This window comes from Limulus polyphemus, unplaced genomic scaffold (genome assembly GCF_000517525.1).
Source record: "Limulus polyphemus unplaced genomic scaffold, Limulus_polyphemus-2.1.2 Scaffold707, whole genome shotgun sequence".
In the NCBI taxonomy this organism is placed as follows: domain Eukaryota; kingdom Metazoa; phylum Arthropoda; class Merostomata; order Xiphosura; family Limulidae; genus Limulus; species Limulus polyphemus.
The window spans coordinates 199,405-225,523 of record NW_013666317.1 but is presented as its reverse complement, the minus strand read 5'-3'; the positions used below and the strand labels follow the sequence as shown (position 1 = coordinate 225,523).

General features: G+C 34.0%; 1 protein-coding gene across 4 annotated transcripts in view; it reads left to right on the top strand.

The window, feature by feature from the left end:
* LOC106460094 (sodium- and chloride-dependent GABA transporter 1-like) overlaps window positions 1–26,119 on the top strand; it is a 64,997-nt gene that overhangs the window by 12,142 nt on the left and 26,736 nt on the right. For all 4 annotated transcript variants that reach the window (XM_022386714.1, XM_022386716.1, XM_013919776.2 and 1 more), the window contains 5 exons: window positions 10,105–10,236; window positions 12,667–12,937; window positions 17,249–17,381; window positions 19,274–19,408; window positions 23,643–23,746. In XM_022386714.1, the coding sequence (XP_022242422.1) occupies window positions 10,105–10,236; window positions 12,667–12,937; window positions 17,249–17,381; window positions 19,274–19,408; window positions 23,643–23,746 (775 nt within the window). The remainder of the gene's footprint in view (window positions 1–10,104; window positions 10,237–12,666; window positions 12,938–17,248; window positions 17,382–19,273; window positions 19,409–23,642; window positions 23,747–26,119) is intronic.

The window sequence follows — 26,119 nt, the reverse complement described above, 5'->3', positions numbered from 1 at the left end:
AGAAGGTAATGAGTAACAAAGTACAAGAGAAGAAACTGAGAAGTACCTTGGAACTACAGGAAGCCTTAATTTTTGTGTGGCATCATGAACTCACACTTGCCTACATTCAGTATCCTGTTCACTCTATACCGCAGCGATGTCAAGGAGTTATCAACCAAATATTAAAACAAGAAACAGACTCTGTGACCACTTTTTGTGAATTACATTAGTGGTGTTATCTTTAAATCTAGATTTATTTTACTCATTTTCGTATTTCCCAAATATTTGTTGATCATCTGCTGTAGTACGTTTGTCATAGTTAATTTGTTAATAAAGATGCATATATGTATTTTGATAACTGAAATATGAGTCAGCTTACACCACACAATTTCCATAACTGTTTTACACTAGTTCTGACACTTCCACAATGCATAATCTTAAAATATTATCAGAACGAAGAAAAATGTGGACAAATTTGGGGATGCAATACTTTTTTGCTACCACTACATATATATATTTGAAAATAATACGATATTTCCTTTTAAACTTGACTAATGTATATATAGGGTGGTCCAAAATTATCTTTACGATTTTAAGATTTGATAACTAAATAACTAAAGAAATACACTGATGCAGTTTTTAACATCTTGTGCCAAGCTCAAACAGTCATATTTTTGTTTTCGCTCCCATGAGTCATGTTACCCCGTAAAATGACAACTTGCAAGAGAAGGCTCAATGCGTAATTTGGCTTTCAGACACCAAGTCAGTGACTGTGGTGCAGTGTAATTACATACACCAGTACAGGGAAGAACCACCATCAAAATCAACTATCTTGAAGAGGCTCTTGGAGACAGGCAGTGTGTTACAGTGACTGGGAGCTGGAAGGACCTCTCTAAGTGATGAACTTATTGTCTCAGCATTGCCCAAGAAAGTCGCATCGCCGTGCTTCACGAGAACTTAACATGCCAAAAACATTCCTGCTTTGTGTCATTGACAAACAACTTTATCTTCATGCCTACAAACTTCAATTGGTACAGGCACTGCAACCAAATAACAGATCACAATGCAAGACATTTGCGGTGAACCTCCTTGACCACATAGATGAAGACAAAGATGCACTGTTTAACGATGAGGCTACATTTCATACCTCGGGTAAAGTGATTCGTCATAATGTCCACGTTTAGGGCTCGGAAACCCCTCATGACATAATTGACATCGTGTGTAATAGCCAAAAGGTGAATGTATGTTGTGGTCTCATGTAACAGAATTATTATTCCTTTCTTTTACGCTGATATCATTGTTACCGTCAGTGTGTGCCTTGACATGCTGGAACATTTTGTGGTCACACAACTAGAGGAAATACAACCACGGTGAATCTTATTAAAGGATGGTGCTCCACCTCTCTGGAGTTTGTTCGTCAGGTGGTGATGGATTAGTCGGGGTGGACCAATTCCTTGGCCTCTGCGTTCGCCAAACATCACGGAGCTAAAAACCAGGATAACGAATGCCAGTGCCACTGTACCTGTGGGCATATTGCAGTGAACGTGGACTGAAATCAAATATCGGTTATACATGCTGAGAGCCATTGATGGTGTACAGATCTTCTGACATGTCAATAAAAAAAATGTTTGAGTTGGGCTACAAGGTGTTGAAAACTGGGTAGTTGTATTTCGTTAAATGGTAATTCAATAATTTCACTTATTTCCTAATTTCTAGCGCTCTATACAACATATGGTGTAACTCTTAATATCCCAACATTGAATAATATCAATAATAATTTATTATTTCAGACTCAATCTAATTTAATAAAAGACTGAAGAATGAATAATAACCGACATTAGCCTAACTTGCGTTTTGTACTGCTAAACTATTCCAAAACTGTGGAGAAATTTCCAGATGTTAAGAAGCGCCCATCCAGCTACCCTCCAGCCAATAAACATTACAAATCTCTAAAACGTTTAAATTAAAACATAACCTACAACAGCATTTTTCAGAGATCGTACTGATGTCTTAGAGGAATTTTTAACATGGTAACAGATTCATTACTAGAAGATTTTAATTCACAAATAATTTTATTTCTCAACTTGTATGGCTTTATCAGAATAGTATTATTTACACAAGTAATTTTGTCACAGACTTGTTCCCGGACGTAAGTTCTGTTTCAAGTTTATTACACAAACGACCAGAATGTTCCAAATGAAATAGCATAGATGTGAGCCGCACTATGTGACCGAGCCAAAGCCCTTGCGATATCTTAAAGTAAAAACAATTTCACATGTTTCATAGGCTTCTTGCGAAATGTCAAAAGTATAAATATAAATGGATTTACAATGATTATAGTCTATATCAAGGAAAGTGAAACAAAACAAAGCAACTTATATATCTTAAGTATCGTGAAGATATATTGATTCACTTCCGAGATACAGGAAATCCGAGCCAGTTATTCGTGAAGAAAACCGTCCAGTCATTGTCAGAGTAGATTTTTGTGGTTAAACTGTAAAGAAGAAATGTTTGTTTATTTTTATTTTTGTGGAGCATAAGCGTGTACTTACGAATTTTTACATTATGTAAATCAACATTGAAAAATCAATCATGTAACGGAATTGTAAAAATTGTGTAATTAATTGATTTTGAAGTTGTGCTAAAGATAGGTAAAATGGATAAAATCTCAGAAATAAAAGTTAGTGTGGTTATACGTCACGATACTTATTTTCTATCTCTTTTTCCTCTTAATCCCAGTAGACTGTAGCTATACTCCCAATGAAGCATTGGCAGTCGATTTGAAAGCTTGACGTAATTATAAGTGATCAACCAATTAGACATCGACACGTAACTTTCTGTTCTATATTAGCTTAATTCAACTGTTTCGGTAGCTGATACTAAAAACATGCAAGGTGTCATAAGAATTTATATTTTACTTTGGATTATTACAAGTGAATCGAAGTTGTAGAATCAATGATTTTATCCACCAATAATTGTTTTATAATATATTTTCATTCGGATAAATTTACATAATTTTTCTAAGCTTTCATGCATTTTTGCATGTAGTTCATCACGTCCATGTCTGAAGGTTGTAAACATATGCAAATCCTTTAATACAAGTAAAGGCTGCATACTAACGTGACACAGAAACTCGTAGAAGCGGCTTGAAATGGTTGAGGCATGTAACTCGTGGACATGTGGGATACCTTACTAGGGGTTTAGCCTGCGTATAAAGATGGGATATTTCCTTAGTTCTGCTTCTTGTTTCTGTGAGGTTCATCACTCTCTCTCTCTCTCTTGTTTTTGTAATCGATCTCAACAGCAAGAAGCTGGCCAGAATTTTGGGGATATTACATACTGTGTGAGTAAATATTTTGTTTTTTTTGGTTACTTGCTTTCCTTTGCTATCTTTGTCTTGTTTATTCTTCACTTAACAATTCTGAACCTGCGTTTTGGCTTTTCTGTCGAACATCAGTGTACCTGAATACCTACAAGAGGGCGTTTAATAATTACTTTAAAATTCAGTTAAACTTTTATTAAGCGATAATGAACGGCAAAGTTAAAGTGGCGCCAATCTTACTACTTAATCAAAAGTTTGTGAATGCGCAATTAAATGACAACTTCACGTAAACACAGAGAAAAACTAATTAGTTATTATTTTACAAAACAATTCAATATATATATATATTTAAGTAAGCTACAATTCTTTTTTCAACAAATTATATCAAAAGGGAGGATAGCGTGAATTTTATACAGCATAACCAAAGCTTATGCGAAATATAATTAGATTGTATTTTGTAGAGAAGGAAAAAAATAAATAAATGAAAAAACGTACTTGAAAAAATGGAACGCACCCACAATTACAACGCAAGAAACTGAGTTTCAATACCCGTGGTGGGCAGAGCACAGATAGCCCTTTGTGTAGCTTTGTGCTTAACTACAAACAAAAATCCAACACTGGGGCACAAATAATAGGGTGGGTAATTATGTAACATGCTCCAGGTTTTTGGAGTTACTGGCGGAAGTAAGACCCAAGTTGCCTTGGGAGTACACCGTCTATTCGGTTTAACCTCAATTTCGCCTCTTTCACATGTTTAGAAAAAGAGAAATTAAGCAGAAGTAGGTGCTCAAGCCCACAACGTCCTACATCTTTCGTTGTTTCCAGCTAGAAATTGGAAGGTGGCTGCCCACACACACACACACACAAAATTAATAAAATAGTAAAAAAAGATAATAATTAGAGTACTATACACAAAGAGGTTGGACTTTGTGGGCTTGAGTATCTACATCTGCCCATTTTCTGTTTTTGTAAGCATGCGAGTCCGACGAAATTGAGGTTAAACCGGATAGACGGTGTACCCCAACGAAATATGGGTCTTACTTCCTCCAGGACCTCAAAAAACCCGGGGCATATTACATAACTACTCACCATATGACTTGTGGGCGGTGATGGATATTTGTTTTGTAGCTACGCATATGTTTTGTCAAGTATATTTTTTCTTTTATTTATATACTTATATATTATTTTCTTTCTTTACAAGCCCCCCCCCCCCCCCCGGTCGGCACAGTGGTACGTCTGCAGACTTACAACGCTAGAAACCGGGTTTCGATATCCGTGGTTGGCAGAGCACAGGTAGCCCATTGTGTAGCTTTGTGATTAACTACAAACAAACCAAGAAACAAAAAGAAAACACATTTTGTTTTCACAAAATTAAATATGATTCTATATGTACACACACACACAAGTTATACAAAAATAAATTTATCTTCACCTTATATACTTGATGGACATAAAATAGCGTAAAATCTCAGAAAATGATTCTAATGTCCAATACACATTCCTAGCATTAAGGAGTGGTTCAGATGTTAATTATAACTATTCTTGGTAGATATTGGACAAAATATTCAGCATTTTTTCATCTTACAAGTGATAGGAGGGTCTTCAGTCATGCTGGTGGTCCATCAAGCAAGAAAAATGCTTCAGGAATATTCAATAACAAATGGTCGAAAATACTGGATGGTTAAGGAAGATAGAAAGAAACATCCAGTATTTGATCCTTTGTAGAAAAATCCAGATTCCAATGTAAAGTCAGACGAATTCCATTGGTCAAAGGTTCAGCCAAGTGTGTAGGCTAAGGTGGGTTGTAACACTTCTGATTACTACGGCAGACAGTGGCCAATCAACTTGTTTACGTGCTTGACATATATTCATGCATTATATCACCTGTAAAATATATATTCCTCTACACCTGACCAATTTCGTGTGGTCATGCTTCTCTTTTCCCTTGGTCCGGCATGGCCAGGTGGTTAGGGCACTGGACTCGCAATCTGCGGGTAGCGGGTTCGAATCCCCGTCACACCAAACATGCTCGCCCTTTGAGCCGTGGGGGCGTTATATGTGACGGTCAATCCCACTATTCGTTGGTAAAAGAGTAGCCCAAGAGTTGGCGGTGGGTGGTGATGACTAGCTGCCTTCCCTCTAGTCTTACACTGCTAAATTAGGGACGGCTAGCGCAGATAGCCCTCGTGTAGCTTTGCGCGAAATTCATAACAAACAAACTCTTTTTCCTCTTTCAGAAAACTGAAGTACGTGTCAAACCTTTCGGCACAACCTCATTTCTTTCCTACCACCCGGTTGTCCGTAGACAGTGCTCAGCTCCTCTAGGAAGAATTGAGGGTGTTGCGACTGCAACTATATCTTTGATGCTAGCTTTTGTCAACGCTTTCACTCTCTTTCTCTAGGGATTTCCAGTTTTGTGTTGGGAATTACAAAGTTTTCTTCAGTGAATCTTATTTTAGTATACATTTAATTTTCGTTCCTTAATATTGTATCTTGCAATGAAACAATGTTAAGAAAATACTCAGTAACTGTTTGCTTATAAAAAATACATTTTAACCTGCATGATTGAAAATATTCCTCTCACAACTAAATATACTGGATATACCACATGTATATATTTGCTATGATATCTAAGCCATTGTCTCTGTATTTCGCTTAACACTGATAATTTCACCTGCTCGTGAATATTTCAACTCGAGACATTTGAAATATCTTCTGCACTACTCTTTCCGAGAAACCATAGGTGAAATTCTGTTTTCCTTTCTCTCAGTTGTTGTGTGATCTTCATTTTGTTAATCTCATCTCTTCTCTGAAATCTCACTACCTGTAGAATATTTCAGTGTTAAAATTGAAAGATTATCTTTCTAGTATTAATGAAAGTAACAGATACACCACATTTTCCAATAATACCTTCCATGTCAATTATTGTAGTTACCTTCATATTTATCGATTCTTACAGTTGAGATGGAATCCTTTGTTTCCATACTCTTTTAATTTTCTTGTTTTACACCATTCTCTTGTGGCTCAAACATTCTGCATAGTTTCCAGGTAATTAGGTCAAAACATCTAGTGAGAACAGGGAAGCATGTTCCATAGAGTTCTCACCACTCAGCTAGATTATGGTAGCGATTCTCTCAGAACATCACATGACATTTTGCAACAAAATATTTACTCAGTAGCTAAGAAAGCAAAGGTTCATAATACCCTTTTAATCACTGATTTTTTAATCAAATGGCTGTTTAAATTTGTAAGCAAGTAGAAATTACAAAAAGGTAGTGCATATATTATATAGTGTATCACTTAATATATTGGAAAGGAAGGAGTGTTCCTTCTTTTCAGTCTGTGATTGTGCAGATCACGGACTGTCCTAAATGTTGATGCTAGAGCAGATATAATCAGATATCCTGTAGATATCTCACATAGTTAAACTCTGCTCAATAACTCAGAAAACAAGGAATGCTACTTCCTTTCGATCATTGGTTGCTCAACCTAAAGATTATCTTACTCTTCAGTGGATGTTTATTGTCTCCCATTCTCCGCTGCTGAAAAAAAACCAGCTGGAATTGGTGGAGGTAGTCTACTGGTGGCACATTTATTCCTTTTTTTTCGGCTGATCATTTGTGGTCTGCACCAGAGTTGGGGTTCCCTAAGTGGTCTCGAACTCGACAGGTGCCAATTCACGTTGAAGACCCTCGATTGTCTCCATTTACCTGAAGTAATCCCCCTTGGTTGTTGTAATTATTTCTACATCTAGAACAAACCATTATTTCGGTCAACTCTTATAAGCCAATAGATTAAACAAGGGTTAGTATGCACATTGACAAAAACAGAAACCAGCACATGTGATAATGGCACTAAAATATTTCCTTCTTTATTTCCTCTTTTGATATTCTCAGGTGAACTGATTTCCCAAGAAAAATAAGATATAACTGTTAAAAACAAGATGATCTAACAACAATTTCCCGAGTTATCTAATTCTGCAGACTCGACTGAGGTTTTAAGTTGCATAATGTATAAACAGCTTGAATACGTTTTATTGGCAGTGAAAACAATCTTTATGAGAAACACAACGAACAACAAGTGTCAGTTTCTTTGTCTTGTTGGAGTTACTACGTGGTCTATTACTCTCTCTGAACATTTGCAGTCTTATACAATCTAAGGTCTGCTCAGCCAATGAAATGATGTGTCTTTCTTTTCGTCAACACGGAAAATAACACTTTATCCGAAAAATGGAGAGCGAGACTATGTCACACTTGAACGGAGAAATTCCAAAGGTTCTGGAACAAATGTTCTTATGCCAAAGCCTGCATAGAAGGAAACTACATGTAAATTTCAGAAAGTTCCATATTACTAAAAATGGTGAAAAGTACATGATACGAAGAACACATGATATACACAAATATCATTTTTAATATACAATTATTTCACTATAAATAACTTCTAACTGAAGCAAGCTGTCAACACAGATCAAAAGGTAAAATTAACCCAGTAAATAATCTAGTTAATTTAGTATACCGATCTAACTAAGAGTATGCTAAGCTCTAAAACAAAAACCTATAATGGTCATAATTCATTGATTTGTAAGTTAGCTATTAAAACAGTATTAAAAATCAGTTGTTGAATATTGTTATTACTATTTTATAGATTAAAATATTGAAGACTACCGTTTTCTAAAGTTTAGTTGTTTCAAACTGAAAAAAAAACCCGGTAAAATATAGACATTGTTATAAATTTTCTTCAAATTAATGCACACACACACACACACATATATATATTACATTGTTACTAATTTATACAGGGTATAATACAAAAAACAGTTATCCAATGTACTGTTGATCTCATATTTGATAATACACCTCTCAAATTTTAGATATAGGTTTACTTTGCTTTCCAGTTTCTTATAGCTTTGTGAGATGTATCGTTTATTGTTGCATCTCAGACCAAAATGTATCCTTCAACTTAAATATGATTTTGTATAGCTGACTGTATGGTAGATGGAATTGTTTGTAAAGATAATTTTGGTAAAAGGTACATATAACATTTGTTTCTTATTACTGTTTTTTCTTCATGGGATATCTGTGCTCTGCCCACCACTGGTACCGAAACCCGGTTTCTAGCGTTGTAAGTCCGCAGACATACCGCTGTGCTACTGGAGGCTTCTCCATCGGTCACAGAAATTTAGATGTTATTTTTCACCTCTCGTTCTTTCCTGACATGACAATGAACAGATGCATTGTTTTAGATTCTGAAATTTTACTTATTTTACGTAAAAATGAACTGCATATTACCTTTTTTTGTAAAATATTTACCAAATTACCGTTACTCGTTTTGTAAACTGATTGACTTTTTGTGAATCGGAGACCTTCGGTACTGTTAATAATTAGGTGAATCAACATTCCATTGATTGTAACATAACACGACATATTTTACTATTGCTTTTCATTCAGTACTGTTAATAATTAGGCTAATCAACATTCCATTGATTGTTACATAACACGACATATTTTACTATTGCTTTTCATTCAGTAGTGTTAATAATTAGGTGAATCAACATTCCATTGATTGTAACATAACACGACATATTTTACTATTGCTTTTCATTCAATACTGTTAATAATTAGGGGAATCAACATTCCATTGATTGTAACATAACACGACATATTTTACTATTGCTTTTCATTCAGTAGTGTTAATAATTAGGTGAATCAACATTCCATTGATTGTAACATAACACGACATATTTTACTATTGCTTTTCATTCAGTACTGTTAATAATTAGGAGTTAACATTTACTTGATTGTAACATAACACGACATAGTCATGTTATCGATGCAACGCCATTTATGATACTCAATTATGCTATCAGCTTTAAGATCGTGTTCCAGAATAGCTTGGTTCTTAGGGAGCTTGACTTGCATTTTACAGGTCACGAGTTTGAATCCCGTCACTGAACACTCTCGCATTTCAGCCATGGGGGTATTATTATTATAATATTACGGTCAATCCAACTTTTCGTTGGTAAAAGAGTAGTCCAAGAGATCGCGGTGGGTGGTGTTGACTCTCTGCCTTCCCTCTAACATATCACTTCTAAATTAGAGATGGAGTAGCCTTGTGTGAAATTTCAAAAACAAAACAAGTATGTTTCAGATAACAACTTTTCACGCCTCCAACCCAATACTTGTCTATGTTTACGAACCCGCAGGTACAACAGTTGATTGGCTAATATTGTTTTAAAGATAACATAGATGTATATATTTTCTCAGCATTTCTCATAAAAGAAAATTTCTTAAGTAACTATAGAAATATTTTTCAAAAATAGCACGAAATTCTAAACAAAAAATAATGATTATCAATAATTGTGATATTTAGTATTTATAGACGATGTATGATATTATAAATGTGACTGAAACATAAGATTTAGAAGCAAAAAAAAAACTTCTGAAAAACTCAACGTCCCTAATTTAGAGTGAAAGCAGCTAGTCATCACCACCCACCGCCAGCTAGTGGGTTACTTTTTTACTGAAAGGGTAAGTATGTTTGGGGGGATGGGATTCGAACCCGCGACCTTCAGATCGCAAGTCAAGCGCCTAAACCACCTGGCCATGCTGGGCCGTGGGAAAACCGACCTCTTATGGAAATATTCAGCTCAGTGTTATTTTGTTGAATGGTAATTAAAATATATGGGTGTGAGTTTTATTTTTCTAAACAAAAATTATCTCTGATATTTAAATAAAGAAATTTTAATGTTCAATTTTAATATTTTTGTTTTCTAGCATAAAATTATATGATTTTTTTCTCTGCAGGTGCTTTTCTCGTACCATACTTGTTAACCTTGTTTCTGGCTGGAATACCAACGTTTTTCCTGGAAACTTCTTTAGGTCAGTTTTTAAGTATCGGTGGACTGGGAGTATGGAAAATTTGTCCCATTTTCAAAGGTATGTTTCTCTTTAAATTGCTGAAAATAGTTTAATATAACAAATACGGAACAATTATAAAGAAACCTTCTCTATTTGAAGTGATTGTATTTTTAAAATGTCTTAATTTCACCGGAGGAACCCTAAGAACCGTAAGTTATATTTAGGGTGTTTCAAAAAATGGCAAATAAGCTGCTCAGTATACTTTCCGTCATTCTCAGTTAGCATATGGAGCCTATCTCTGAAGGATTTATTTGTTTTTTCGGTCTCGGACAAAGGTACATAAGGGTTACCGTCCCTAATTTTGAGCGGCTAAACTAGAAGACACATCTAATCAACTGCACCCACCACTAACTCTTGGGCTACTCTAATAGGAAAGGGATTTGACTGCCACTCTTATGATGCACCTTCAGCCCCATAATATGGAGCACGACTTTTTGGAAGTGGGATGCGAACTTTGGATTCTCTGATTTACAGTCCGGCATGTTAACCACTTGGGTACGACCGGCCTATCCCCAAATGAAGCTACTGGAAACAGCCTTTGTCATGGGCAGTGTTCAATGTTCCTCATAATCTAATTTCTAATGACCTGTTTCAGATCCTTAAAATTTCGTGGTTTATTCTAAAAAGCATTTCACTTGAGGAAACTGCAGAGCCATAAATCTGCTAGTAAAATTCCGGAGGATCTCTTCGGCCATTTTTGCTTCAATGCAGGGCTTACAATTTTTGACCGTAATGAAAGCTCCTTTCAGAAGCCTTTCTCGGGAAGATAGTTATGAGGTGTTACCCCCAATTCTTCGCTCTTTGTGGTATTTCTCAGTTTTTCATAAGGAACTTTATTTATCGGAGCAGTTTGGATACGGTCATTTTCATCAGCGACTTTTATTGACCTGTGTTTCGATTTCATAGACGTAGATGACAGTATTTATAGATCTGACCTATCTATTTAAATGAAAGTGGGCTTCGTCTGTCAAATATGCTTTTTAGACGCGTTTCATCGATTACTAACCTAGCCAAAGCCCAATGTGTAAATCCGAGTCGCAGTGGTAGATCACCATCCTTAACGACATTACAATGTATAAACTAATAATCTTTGAGCCGTAATGTTTTTTATTACTTCACACAGTTTTGGCATATCATGCTATCAAACAGCACATCTTCCACTTTTTTTTTGTCGCAGTGGTAGATCACCATCCTTAACGACATTACAATGTATAAACTAATAATCTTTGAGCCGTAATGTTTTTTATTACTTCACACAGTTTTGGCATATCATGCTATCAAACAGCACATCTTCCACTTTTTTTTATCTTAAAAGGATACTTCTCAGCTTTCTTTTGGATATTTTGAGCGACCTCCAATTTGTTTCCACAGATGTAGTTAGTCGCTCAGAACTAGGATCCAGTTGTCTCGAAATGACGAATTAATTTTTTAACACCTCAAATGTACTTCTAAGGAAATAGGCGTCCATTGCTTTTCTGGAATTGCCTTTTGACCAAAGTAAAATATATTACTTTGATAGATTAAGTAGAACGACAGTCGCATGATTTGGCACACTGACACATTTCATTCAAATCACCAATTATTTGATTTTGAGAAGAGGGGGGGGGGAATAAGACGAAAACAATGCTACTTTGGAAGAAAAATAATTTGAATATGCAGTCTAATACCGTTTTGAAACATCCTGCGTCGTGTTTGAATTTTCTTTAATAAAACTTGTTTGTTTGTTTGGTTTTATGCACAAAGCTACACAATGGGCTATCTGTGCTCTGCCCACCACGTGTATCGAAACCCGGTTTCTAGCGCTGTAATTCCGCAGACATACCGCTGCGCCACTGGGGGGGGGGGGACATTGTTTGTTGATAATCACAAAGCTACACAATGAACTATCTGCGTTGTGAATGATAAGCCCTTTGATTTACCACTGATATACCGGATATACTGATATACTTCTGATTCTCAACGAGCTTCTGACGGTATTCTGTTTACTAAAACAAATTGACTTTAAATTATTAACATTTTAAATATGGAGTTTTATCCACAACCATCTTGCATTAATCGAGTAAATATGACTTAAGTAACGGTAAATTATACAACTCAGAAATTTCTCTAAAAGTTACAGAAATTAAATGGAATGGACTACCACATATTTGAAATTCAAATTAAAACATTCATTCAGAGATTCTTATCAATAATAGCTTTCTTAAAAAAGTTATTTTTAACTTTATAGTCGAAAAGATGAGTGTATGAGGAAGGAGTGGGATGAGTTAGGAAAACTAGTACTTAACTAGCAGTGAAAAGGAGAGAGAGAGATGAAGGTGGGAGAATCAAAAATTAGATTCGAACATTTTTCTATTTATCAACAAGTAAGAGCAAATGGTTTAGGTATAAAATAAGTAAGCTATTTGATTATATATTTTAGAATTTAACTAGCTTTTGTATTCTATCTAGGTGTGGGATACGCCGCAGCCGTGATGGCCTTTTGGCTTAATGCTTATTACATTGTAGTGCTGGCTTGGGCCATCTACTATGTAGTGTCCTCTCTCGATTGGGATGTCCCTTGGCGGACGTGTAACAATTGGTGGAACTCCATCTTCTGCTTGTCAGAGTACGATGTTGTGCAGCCCAACTGTACAGGTAATGCTGATCAGGACTCTGCCTTGTGTGCCTACAACCTATCCACTCCTAATCTCTTCAAAAGTCCCGTCAATGAGTTTTGGGAGTAAGTATGAAATCCGAGGCCTTTAAAAAGGGTTATTGTTATGTACAATGACCGCACACAAAACAAAGGTTACTTAATTGATAGAAAAATATAGCTTAGTATTTCTCGCTATAAGTTCTTAGTTGATGGGAAGTTTTATTTTGTATTCGTGAAGTTTAATATACCAATGGTTAGTAATTCACAATCAACTCGTGAACCATCGTAGACTGATTCAGATATGTTCAAAGGTGAACATTGCTCTAATATGTTACAATGTAGTGGCCAGGTGGTTAGGGCGCTTGACTCGCAATCTGCGGGTTTGAATCCCAGTCGCACCAAACATGCTCGCCCTTTCAGTCGTGGAGGCGTTATAATGTGACGGTCAATCCCACTATTTGTTGGTAAAAGAGGAGCCCAAGAGATGGCGGTGGGTGGGGATGACTAGCTGTCTTCCCTCTAGTCTTACACTACTAAATTAGGGACGGCTAGCGCAGATAGCCCTCGTGTAGCTTTGCACGAAATTCATAACAAACCAAACTAGTTTAAGAAGCGAACAAAATTTCTTGTCTAAATCATAGCCAACGATGTTTCCAATTAAGATGAAGCATCCCCTACGTAATTAAACGTGTATGTGTAAACTAGCTTGGTTGGGGGGGGGGGTTCAATTATAGCAATAGTACTGCCAGTCAATGAAATTGTAATTTACAAAATAACAAAATTATTTGAGTGTATCTTATAAAGGATAAACATTCCGAATGCTACTTAACGAGCAGTATATTCTTCAGATACGCCCAAAATAATTTCTATGACTCCAGGAAGATATTTTTAACGCCTCTTTCATTCTTTGAAATATATATACAATTTAAATACATTTGGAGGGCAAAACAGTATTTAAATATAGGTATACTCATAAAATGTGTTTTGCAGTAAGACTGCATTGTAATAAGATGTGTCGCTATAAGAGTTTGATATAGATATTAGAGAAAATACGCCAAACCAAATATTTATAGCATAAACTCTACATTCATTATGGCAAACCCTTTTACAGTAAGAATACTTTTAAGACAGGACGGACATAAGTGGTAAAATAATAATTAAAAAGGAGTATATAGTATAAGATTCAATTTGGTTTCAAATAGAATGTAATATGTTGGGCTGAACACCCTCACACATATACCGTTAGTACGATGTGTGATGGGATTGTAAGCCTTTACGCATGTACAGTTAACGTAAAAAAATAAAATATCATCTTTATTTAGTGACTTCTGTAAACACTCGGGAAAGCTTACTTAATCTTCGTTACCATTCCCACGCATTTTTCTTGTTACTTGCGTCCTGGGAAGATCTTACTTGTTTTGACCCCCAGTTCGTGTTGGAACTTTGATAAAGGCTTGAGCTCCAGCTGACTGTGTGTGGCATAAGAAATCTGACTCTTATATCCAGATGTGCTGCCTTCTTGTACCATTATTAATACAAATCTTTAAAATGTTCTACATAATGTTTAAAATACAAACTTTTACTGATGATGATGTTCACTCGGACGCACCCTCAATTAAAATCATCCCATATTACATTATTATATTTGGCTTCGGTTACTTTTAGGCTAACGTTTCTACTCCAAGTTAATGTCAAAGTGAATCGAAAGAGTAGCGTATTATTCGGTGATGTGAGCTATTCTTCAGAAAGTATTTGAAGAGAACGTGATTAAAGTTCATAATAAAACAATTACACATATCATGTACGATACCGGTTTAAGAATGTGTGTTGGAAATAAAATATAAAGAGATTGTAATATCAAAGTGTCTTAAACATTTCGTTCGTACTTATCAATAATACCAGAAATGTTTGTTATTCCAATGTTACGGCTCGTGATAATAACCTTGACTCCTGATCTTCAGTCTTTCGAACAGATTATTTTAATAATAAAAAAAAAGACAAAGTGATTTATTTCATCCACATGCACACGTAGAACGTCTGGACTGGGGATATGGGTCCTAAGCTAATGGCCTTGATTTAGATCTAGTCAGGAGTGCCACTATGAAACATATCAGCACTGTGAAACCCAAGACGTTTTCTGTTTTAATGTATACACACACACACTCTCACAGACGTGCTTTCTGTATATAGATTGTAATAGTGCACGTTATTACCTTATTACATTATACTGTATTTTCGAATTATTCTTTGCCTTAGAAGGTATCGACAATTTATCCTAAATTGATCATATTGAGAGTTTATATAAGTCAGTTGTCACTGCTATACATTCAAACATGTTAACTAGCATTCCAATTATATCTTATGTCAAACTATTTAAAGCTGCACAGTTAAAGTCGAGAAATCGGTTTTTATTGATCAGTCACCATTGTTCGTATTTGCTTAAACTGTGTCACACTTATCTTTGGGATCAGTGATAGAACATCAGTGTAATTCTACAAGTAAGCGGGCAATGTGTTTTTGCTTATTAAGTTTAGTCATTTTGTAACATCCATTTGTTTATGCTTCTGGATGTGCAGTATTACAAACACATTAATGTTTGTAAATATATTGGTGTTTTATGTATCGGTAAACTTTCTGGACCATAACAGCAAACATCTGATGGTTTAATGTTTTCTATAAATAATAACCTTTATGTTTTTCTTCGTTGCTGTTTCCATTTTAGTTGAATCTTACTAGTCGATCACTTTTTATTGTTTACTTGGTATATAAAGTCATGACTAATCTGAATTTTCTCAGTTAGTCTAATCTCGTGAGGTATCAATAGGTCTTCAGCCAAAAGCTGCATAACCTATTACTTACTGTATTCTCTTCATTATGGGTTTGAGTTTTAGCTGTATTTTTAGTCAGTGTATTATATAGGATAATCCACGTTATTGTTTGTTACTTTAAATCATTGTAGCTCTGACCTATGTTTGTTTTCTTAAGAACTAAACTGCACAATTGGTTATCTGTGATGTGCCCAGCGTAGAAATTGAACCTTGAATTTTAGCGTTTTAAGTCCTCGCGCTTACAGCTGAGCCACGAGGAGACTGATCTATATAGTTAACTTTGTTGGAGAACTAGCACAAAGGGTCACCAAAACGACCCACAAACTAGCGTCTTCGAATATTTGACTATTATTCTTGAGGAGTAAAAAGAGTAAACGTTAAAGAGTGTGGCGGAAAACATTTGAAAAATAAAAAGATGTTCCCGTTTAGTGAGCTGGAAGTGTTTGTCAAAGCTGATCAATCCCAATTGAAGAAGAGTGTGTCGTTAGGCAACAGATGTCGGTATTAGTCGGTTTTTATAGCTACCTTGACGTGTAAATCTTTTTCATATTTATTATTTCATACTCTTTTTATTCCTGAATATTCAACTATTTAAAAGTCTTTGAGTTCGTGGGTCTTTGGATCTAATATACAGTTAATCTGTTACTGATAAATAAATCCCTAATAATGGACTGTCTTGTACATGCATATACTTACAGTGTAGAGTAAACAAACATTCATTGAACCAAATCAATTTTTTCATCAACGGCCCTTTAATGCTGCTCTTAGTTTCATTACTTTCGTCTAAGCAGCCCCCCCACACCCCCCACTGGCACAGTGGTATGTCTGCGGACTTATACCGCTAGAAACCGGGCTTAGAAATCTGTGATGGGAAGAGCACAGATAGCTCTTTATGTAGCTTTGTGCTTAATCACAACTAACAACAATCGCCTAAACAAAATGTATGCATAATTGTAGTTACTAGTTTAAATACAACATATTTTGCAATCGCTGCATGTTGACTAAAGAATGAAATTCTTCTGAAGTACCATGTTTTTAAGAAAATGTCGTCTTTTCGAATTGTTCTCGAACTTTCTTGGATTAAGGCTTCCATGACATTAAGTGTCCTGACGTCAGCCCAATGAATCTATAGACAGTGAGTAACTTACTTTCGTTTAGGTTACTGTTGCTTATTTTGTTCTTCTTCTTGCAATCACTTACATTGCTGTTATCAAGTTTACATACTGTTAGCGGGAACACAGGGTCATTTGGGAAAAAAAAAGTGTATGTGTTGCGGTCCATATGAAACCATGTCGTGACACTTTAGGGGCCTCCTGCTTCCAAGTAGGGAACCATAATAGTAAGCAACGTGTGAAATAGCATACATACATAGTCATTTGACTTTTTTTAAAGTTTACATGCACGAAAAAGTGTGGGTGGTAGGTAAAAGAATTAAAACATGTTAACGGTAATTAGTAAAAAATAGATATGATAAATGATGAAATTAAAGTTTGTTTTACACTTAAGATGTTTAATGATATTGTTAACTCTATTCACAAGCATTATAATTTGTGTATTTTAATTTCAGGCGAAATGTTTTGCAAATTACTCAAGGCTTAGAAGAACCAGGCAGCATACGTTGGCAGTTAGCCATTACACTCGCCGTTGCATGGGTCATTTGTTACTTCTGTATCTGGAAAGGAGTCAAATGGACTGGAAAGGTGAACTTGTCAGATTTGATCAATATGAATTATCATTCTGTTAATGATGTCAGAAAAACACATTGGTTCAAGAAGTCTTGATACAAGATGATAAAAAACCCTATAACTCGAGCGTTTTTATCATCAAATGTCATTCTATGTTGTAGAGAGTTATAAAATGCTTAAAAACCAAAACACTTGGGTAGAATACATTAAGAGAAAAATAAGTTTTTGCAAAACAAAGTTATTTAAGTGGTGTATCAATTTATTACGGGGACGTACTACACGTTTCCAATCTTTTAGTTAAAAAGCAAAGTTTTAACATCATGTTGTTTTCATGGTTCTCCTATTGGACAGAGAGTGTTTGCCCAAGTGGGTTACTAATTTTATCTTTGTAGCTAGTAGAGTTCATAGTGAAGCCCAAAGCCTGCTTATTTGATTCTCTTACAGAAATAACAACGTTTCTTTAATTAGTGAGCTGAATTATTTTTGTTAGGAAATCAGTTTATAGTTTCGAGTGGAGTCACCCTTGATCTTCGCTTCTGGTTGGCTAGTTGATCTAACAAGAACTATTCACTGCTTTCTTGTATCAGGAAATTGAAGGTTTATTGATATTTTAAAGCCAGTGTTTGGGCTTAAAAGAACATATTTTGACATGGTTTTCAAAACTACAGATTTAGCATAGATCTTTTCCTTTATTTTCAAAGTTCTCGCATTCTAGATCCGTATGTAGCCTTTGTTCTCTGCCCCTATAAGTATTTGGCAGGGACCCTTCAGTTTCTGTGGAGTTCTGTTTTACTTTCACTTTTCATTTAGAGGAGAGCCTGTCCAAATATCAAGTATGCTTCAATTTATGTTAATTGTATTTGGTTTAAACAAATGAAGGTAGAGGTTTTTCATGATAAACGTGAAATAGTGTTGTGTTTAGCAAGCAGGTGCTCTATGCATAGAATTTAAAGCATTTTTATAGATTTGACGTGAGAGCCAGTTAAGATCTTGGATTTCCCTAATGATTTTCTTAAACAATGTTTTATAGCATTTTGCTTGGGGACAATTTCGGTTAAAATTTAATATTGTTTACATGCTATTGTAATTTACATAAGACAGAATACAAAATGATAACAGCTCTATTTTTCGTTTATAGCTCTTATCATTTTTATACACAAATACAAAACACTTGCCAGATTGTTAATTGTGTTATTGTTTAGAGTAGTGTTATAGTGTATTGTCTAATTGCAAACTGTAAATGATTATTAAACATTTTTTAATGGTGTGGATATGTGTATTTTTTCGTTTTTTCAACCTATTTATTGCAACTTATTGGGAAATATACACCCAAGCCCGAGATATGAGAATCTCCTGTTGATAGTAGGCCTAACTTCTCTGCTCTGCTGGTTATACAAAAAAAAAATACCACATCGCTAGAATGTGGATTTTGCAAAATAATTTAAAGATAACATCAAAGGTAATTTATTAATTGAAATATTACCAATTTATCAAAAAAGATAGGACAAATAAGTGTATTATGATATTTGTTTTCATTTTGTAACTCATATAGTGAAGTGCTGCTATTTTGGATAATTTTATGTTAACTGAATAATGAAGTTATTGGGGAAGTTTAAGATAAATTATCTCAGTACATCAGATGAGGTTGTAAATTTGTACAGGGATCATAATATTACAAAAAGTGCCTTCTCACCAAGCTATTACCAATTGAATGGTGATAGCCTTCAGCTGGAGATGAAATAGAGTAAAAGGTAATGTATAAAGAATTTTATTAGCACAATACATACATCAAAGTAAACATGTAAGCATAGTTAGTTCAATCAAAGTATAGGAATTATACACATATTTCAGTGCGTGCGAAAGCTCGTAAATACCTACTTATTGTTCTACTTAAATACATCTTTTAGGTCGTGTACTTCACAGCTCTGTTTCCCTATTTCCTGTTGTTCATCTTATTCATCCGTGGCTTGACTTTACCTGGATCAGGAGAAGGAATCAAGTTCTATGTCATGCCCAAAATGGATAGGCTTTTGGATTCTACAGTACGTTAAACAATAGAACATGGCCTACAATTTAATACTTTAGGACTCACTGTTTAAAGGCTAGATCCTATAAGGAATTGTGATACTAAAGTATGTTGAACACTAGAACATAGATAAACTGGATAAGCTTTATGATTCATTGTGTTAAATGCAAAAATCGAAACAGTTATGAGTCTACTGTATGTTGAGCACTAGAAAATGTATACATTTAACAAACTTTATGAGTTCAATGCGTTAAATGGTATAACGTATACATAATTTTTGATTCTATAATACGTTAAGAACCAGAATATAATGTATAAGTTTAATAGACTTCAGGACTCTAATGTGTTAAATTCTAGAGTTTATACATATTTTGCATTCTACAGTATATTGAGCACTATGTAACATGTATACATTTAATAATGTTTAGAATTCCACTGTATCAAAAACTAGAACCATTCATAGAATTAGATTTTAAGGTACTTTAAGTACTAAATCATGTTTAAGTTTAATAAACTTTAGGACTCGCCTGTGTTAAATGTTAAAACCTATACAGAGGATGGATTCTACAATATGTTGAGCACTGCAGAACATGTATGACTTTAATAAACCTTAAGGGCATTATTGTGTTAAATGCTGAACCCTATACAGAGGTTTCCTAGTAAATCAGCGGTAAATACTTAGGACTGTATTTGCACGGCGAAAGTTGTCATACCGCTATGACACTTGACAACGGATTTTATCTACTGTCAGAGAGCGCGTTGCTAGGAAATGTCATGTGACATCATATTTCGAGTGTTACTCAGAAGAGAGCATATGGATAGGAGTTATAGTTCTACGAAGTGGCACCACAGGGCACATTGCTAGGGACAGATGCTGTTACCAAGGTTCTGTAGGTGGAGAGTGTTATTATATTTCTGCAAGATTCCATACAGATTTCAACTTGTGTCAATTTATGTAAATAGTTTTTAATTTACATATTTAATTGTATTACATGTGTTTTACAAGGGCAGATAGTGTTACTAGGTGGTTTATGTTACTAAGGTTCTATAGCCGATTAGTTGAATAAGATGATGAGTTCATCATAGGGTGTCTCAGCATGTGATTACGTCATCAAATAAATTTTTCACAAATGAACAGAGTTTATAACTGAAAAAGAGTTGACACTCATATTCTTAAAAGGATTTCTAATTATAAATCAAGTGCCTGATGATGACAAAACCTTGTCGAAACGTTGTACATTTGCTGTTATGTTAAACTTATATTAAAGTTTTTCTTCATTACCCATTCAAGCCGTCTCCAGCCATTATTACTAGAATATTGTTTGAAAATCTGTAGGAGAAAATATCTGTTTTACATGTCAAATAGTCACTAATCTAGTTTATCTGAGCTTACAAAATGAAATATTACATGTTATTTTGCATTGAATCTTTTATTTCTTTATTTATATAATGACATGCATTTAGTACGATTTTTTAAAATGTATTAAATTCAGTGTTTGTTTTTCACATAATGTTACGCAAATGGAAAATATAAGCTCTAACTGTAATAAACAAATAGTAATATTGAGATAGTGTATAAATACATATATGAAAGCTTATCCAGTATTTAATCAGGTAAGATATTTATTGTATTGAAGTTTTGTTAATAAATGTTTCAGTATGCTTGTCAAAACTGTGGTTTTACACTGATGTTGTAAAGAAAATACTGTAATGATAAACAGAAAATGTGTTGGATTTATAAAATGTGAAAGAATAATCTCTTGATTTATAATTACAAGTCCTTTTAAAAATATGATTGTAAACTCTTTTTTTCAGTTATAAACTTTGTTCATTTGTGAAAAATGTGTTTGATGCTTTGATTAACTAATACGTTTAGATGTTATAGTGTATGTAAAGTGAAGACTAGAAAGATACAGAAACAAATTTTCTGTTTGTTTGTCAATTTCATAGAACCGAAAGCATTATTTGTTTTAAACTTAGGTGACAACTTCATTAGTTTTACACAAGGGTCAAGCTTTCCCAACTTGCATCAGCTGGGATGTGTCAGAATAAAATAACCTATAGAGATGAAAGAATCTTCACCATTTGTATTTATGTTAATAACACTCATCATTAAGTATCTAGAAATCGTTCGATGGCAAACATATAGCAGAAAAAATAGCAAGAATATCACTTATCAAGCCTATATACATAAGGTCAGTCAGCGAAAAACAAGCTCTAGACAAAAAATTATGAAAATATCTATAGAAAGGTAAGAATAGTAATGTTAAATATAACTATTTATGTAGATCCTTTAAATTACAGCAAAACAAAGCAACATATAAAGCTAAAAATGAAATGTAAATAAGCATCCTTAGATGTTATAAAAATATATTAGTTATACATATAAAACATCAGGAAATGCAAAAAATATGTCATGCAAATTAGATATAGAAGCAAAAACTATAATTAGTACATTAATGGTACACTAAATCATTACTGAAAAACACAGCCGCCTAACTGTCTCATTCAATATTTATAAAGATAAAATATCAGATGTGATAAAACTTTCCAGGATGTATATGAATCAGAGAAGCAAGAACTATAGAACTAATGAATTAGCAAATTGTTTTATACATAAAATTGATAATTGTAAAGATAAACTATGGTATACATTTTCCTCGTTCAAATAATGGGTAAAGTAAGTTAGTATGTGTGATAAAACTGACATTTTTAATAGTGTTATGATAGTTGTTTCATTAAAATAATTGTTTTTACTTGTCTTTAAAACTTTTATAAGACATGTCAATTAATTATTGACTGAAAATGCAATCAGCTACACTGTCTTGTTCAAATAATGCTTTTACTTTTTGGGACATATATTTAAACATTGACTACTATGTTGATGACGTAATCTCCTATTGAGACACCATACAACCAACTAGTCATCCTATTAAACTAGTCATCTATAGAACCTTAGCAACACAATCCACCTAGTAACACTATCTGTCTTTGTAATACACATGTAATATGGTTAGGTATGTAAATGAAAACTATAAGCATAAGATGAGACAAAATGAAGTCTGTATGCAATTCTATGGAAGTATAACAATACTGTCCGCCTATAGAACCTCAAACTATGATTTAACGTGACATCTCCTAGCAACGCGCTTTGTGGCAAGTATACAACTTCTGTCAAGTGTCTTGGTGGCATGACATCTTCCGCCATGTAATTGTAAGCTTAACTACTGCGGTAAATTTACTGACTTACATCCATAAAACCGGGTTTCCATTACCTGCTGTTGTGTAGCTTTGCGTTAAGACCACCACAGGCAGCATCGAATACAGAGTTGTGGTTTTATAGTATGTTGAATACTAGAGAGCTTGTATAAATTTTATACGCTTTAGGAGTTCACAGCGTTAATTTCAAGAACCTACACAGAAATTCATTCTAAACTATTTAGTAATATAAAACATGCATTGATAAGGTTTAGGGCTCATCTGTTTTAAACCTTAAAGGCTACATGCAGTTTGTATTCTAAAGTATGTTGAGAAATTTATAATATACACAAACAAAATAAAGTAAAGAACTTTATTGTGTTAAATTCTAGAATATATATATAGAGTTTAGATTTTATAGTACGTTGAACACTTTAAAACATATATAAATTTTATTAGCTTTATAACTGTATTAAATGTTATAATGCTTATAGACTTTTGAATCCGCAGTATATTGAGTACTAAAACATAATGTATAATTTATTAAGCTTTAGGACTTCTCTGTGATAAATGGTAGAATCTTTGTAGAATTTTTGATTCTAGAGTTTGTTTGTTTATAATTAAGCACAAAGCTACACAATGGGCTATCTGAGCTCTGCCCACCACGGGTATCGAAACCCGGATGCTAGCGTTGTAAGTCTGAGACATACCGCTGTGCCACTGGGGGGCGATACTAGAGTATTTTTAAGTGTATAATATAATTCTAATTCTAATGAGAACGAAGAAACGTGTTACTTTCGAATAAAATAACTTGTATGATTGGGTATTTATTAAATTTTCGTGTAATTTAACTAAACTTCTCATATTGACATAAAATTGAATATTGAATGAGCGAATTTACTAATCCACCCCTTTTAACTGAACTGAAATTCTTAAGCTAATCGACTATTAATATATTTCGATGAAAAGTTGAAACCTTTTTTCTTATGCATATGACTTAACAATGTTGTATTGTACTAATGGCACATATAAATGTTTATATTCACGTGTAGGTATGGATCGATGCTGCCACTCAGATTTTTTTCTCTTACGGACTTGGTCTTGGGTCCCTAATCGCTCTGGGTAGTTATAATAAATATCACAACAACGTTTACAAGTAAGTATCATATATCATTCTATAATAAAGTTTACAACAATATCCTACCTACTTTTTAGGTAATGAAGTGTAGTAACAGAAAGTTGTCTTACACCGTTTCTAAACAAGTAACAACTATATTAGTAACATTCACAAGTAACATACGTGAACCATGTCAATGTTTAAAAGGGCTACAAATATTCTAAACATGTTTTTCAGTAAGTATTTCAAAAATCATGTGCGATAAACGATAATGACATTTACTAATTAAACATAACTGTAATCAAAATCTTTACAAGTTCAAAACAATACATTTCATAACAAGGTTTTAGAATATGTAAAAAATAGTTGAATAACGAATGCCTTTTTATATTGAACAGTGACAATCTGGCAATTTAATATTTATAGATAATTAATAAATTAACAAAATTGCATTTAATATTATAGTGATTTTCATTTATTTACTATACAGATGAACCCTAACGAGCTGTGCAATTCAAATATTCAAATAGGACTGGGCGTGGCCAAGTTGTAAGCGTGTCGGGCTGTGTATCAAAATATTTTGAAGTTCGAAACGCATTGCTGCTGAATGCACTTCGCATTTTCATGATTATGTAATGAAGCGTGTATGATATTAATATGTAATTATGTTTGCATCTATATTTTTAATTTTTATATCATTTTCTATAGCTCACATTATTTGAAAAAATCTGAATTTTCAAACTGAGCGACACCTTATAACTGGGTCAAAAATCCCTATGATTTAGTTATAACCGTCCCATATGTAGCTCAACGGTGAGTCTGAGGGTTATAACACTAAAAATCGTGTTTCAATGCCTGTGATGGACAGAACACAGGTACCCAATTGTATATCTTTGTGCTTATCAAAAAGCAAACAAACAAAAAACGTGTACCCCGAGCTATACATCAGAAGAAATGCAGTCAACCATCAGCACTCGTCACCACGAGGGATTTATTCTGGTCTTTGAACGAAATAACAGAATTAATTGCCCATTTTTGGCGCACCTACAGTTTTGCATAATAAATTTCTGTAAGTTTTTTGTTCACTTGAATGACAATTTATGCACACAACGGATTAAACATCTAGGTCAGAGAACCCTATATTTGATGTATAGCCGTCCCTAATTTTGAACAACAGAACATAGCAGAACACTAGTCGGCAACACCCCGCTGCCTGAAGCGGCTACTCTTAGCCGGATTGACTAAAATTTATAACACATACACAGCTAAAAGTGCGAATCATTTTTGTTAGTGCCACATCTCGATCTCGAAATCCTCGATTGCCAAGTCTAATATACCAACCACTGGGGTCCCGCTCTGGCCGTTTCTGTAAGAAAAAAAAACACGACTCTGTATTTTTTTGATCGTTATTTTCTAATCTTATCCAAATATTTTACAGAACATCTTCCACGTATTCAACTTCATTCAGTTTTTGTTCAGCTATAAATAAATTATCTGATGATTCACAAGTATTGATATGTACATGCATAAGTAACCACTATCGATTCTCTAATCTAAGTACATTGTTGTGTTGTTGAATGTTGATTTAAATACAAAAACCTTCTTTACAGTTAAGGTATGTGTACTTGAGAATTATCGCATCAGTGATTGAAATGTTGTACATGTTTAAAAAATACTTATATCAGTAAGTAAACTGAAACAAAACTATCCAAACTGAATAATATATACAAAATAACTGTTATTTCAAACCATAAATAACTAGTTTGGTTCACTACAAGAAACGAAATCGTGTGCTGTGATCCACGAGGATTCGATTTTTCAAATTATAAACTTTACAAAAGTGATCTCCTGTAGAAATCTGAGAGGTTATAATTACTTTCAAATCCAAAAATTATTAAGCCCTTTATATAGCTTTGCGCGTAAATTCTGAAATAAACAAACTAAAAATGCTGGTACCATTTATTTAAATACGAAAGATAAAAAAATGCAAACTGATGCAATAATAATACTGGCCTGCGATGGTTTTATTGTCTTCAAATTTTTACATGTTGTACAGTAATTCCTGTACACTGAATCCGAAAATAATATCCATTTTTCTCCATCACCTACCGATTTTTCACAAAACATCAGAAGTAGTTTTACATAAGTGAATCATTTTCATTGAAATCGGGTCACATTTTGTTATGCTTAAAATATTGACAACCACTGGCTATAGATTTCTCTGGACCAATCGAGACGTTAGAGTTTTATCGATCGTTATAGAACCCACAAAAAACACACACATCTAGTATAAACGGTTAACAGGCCGCATGACGTGTCATTTCTGGATAGTATTTGTTTGTGCGTGCACTTTGACATTATTTTTTCTTTTGAATATTATCTATTCGTCGCTATGGCAACAAGAGGTTTTGT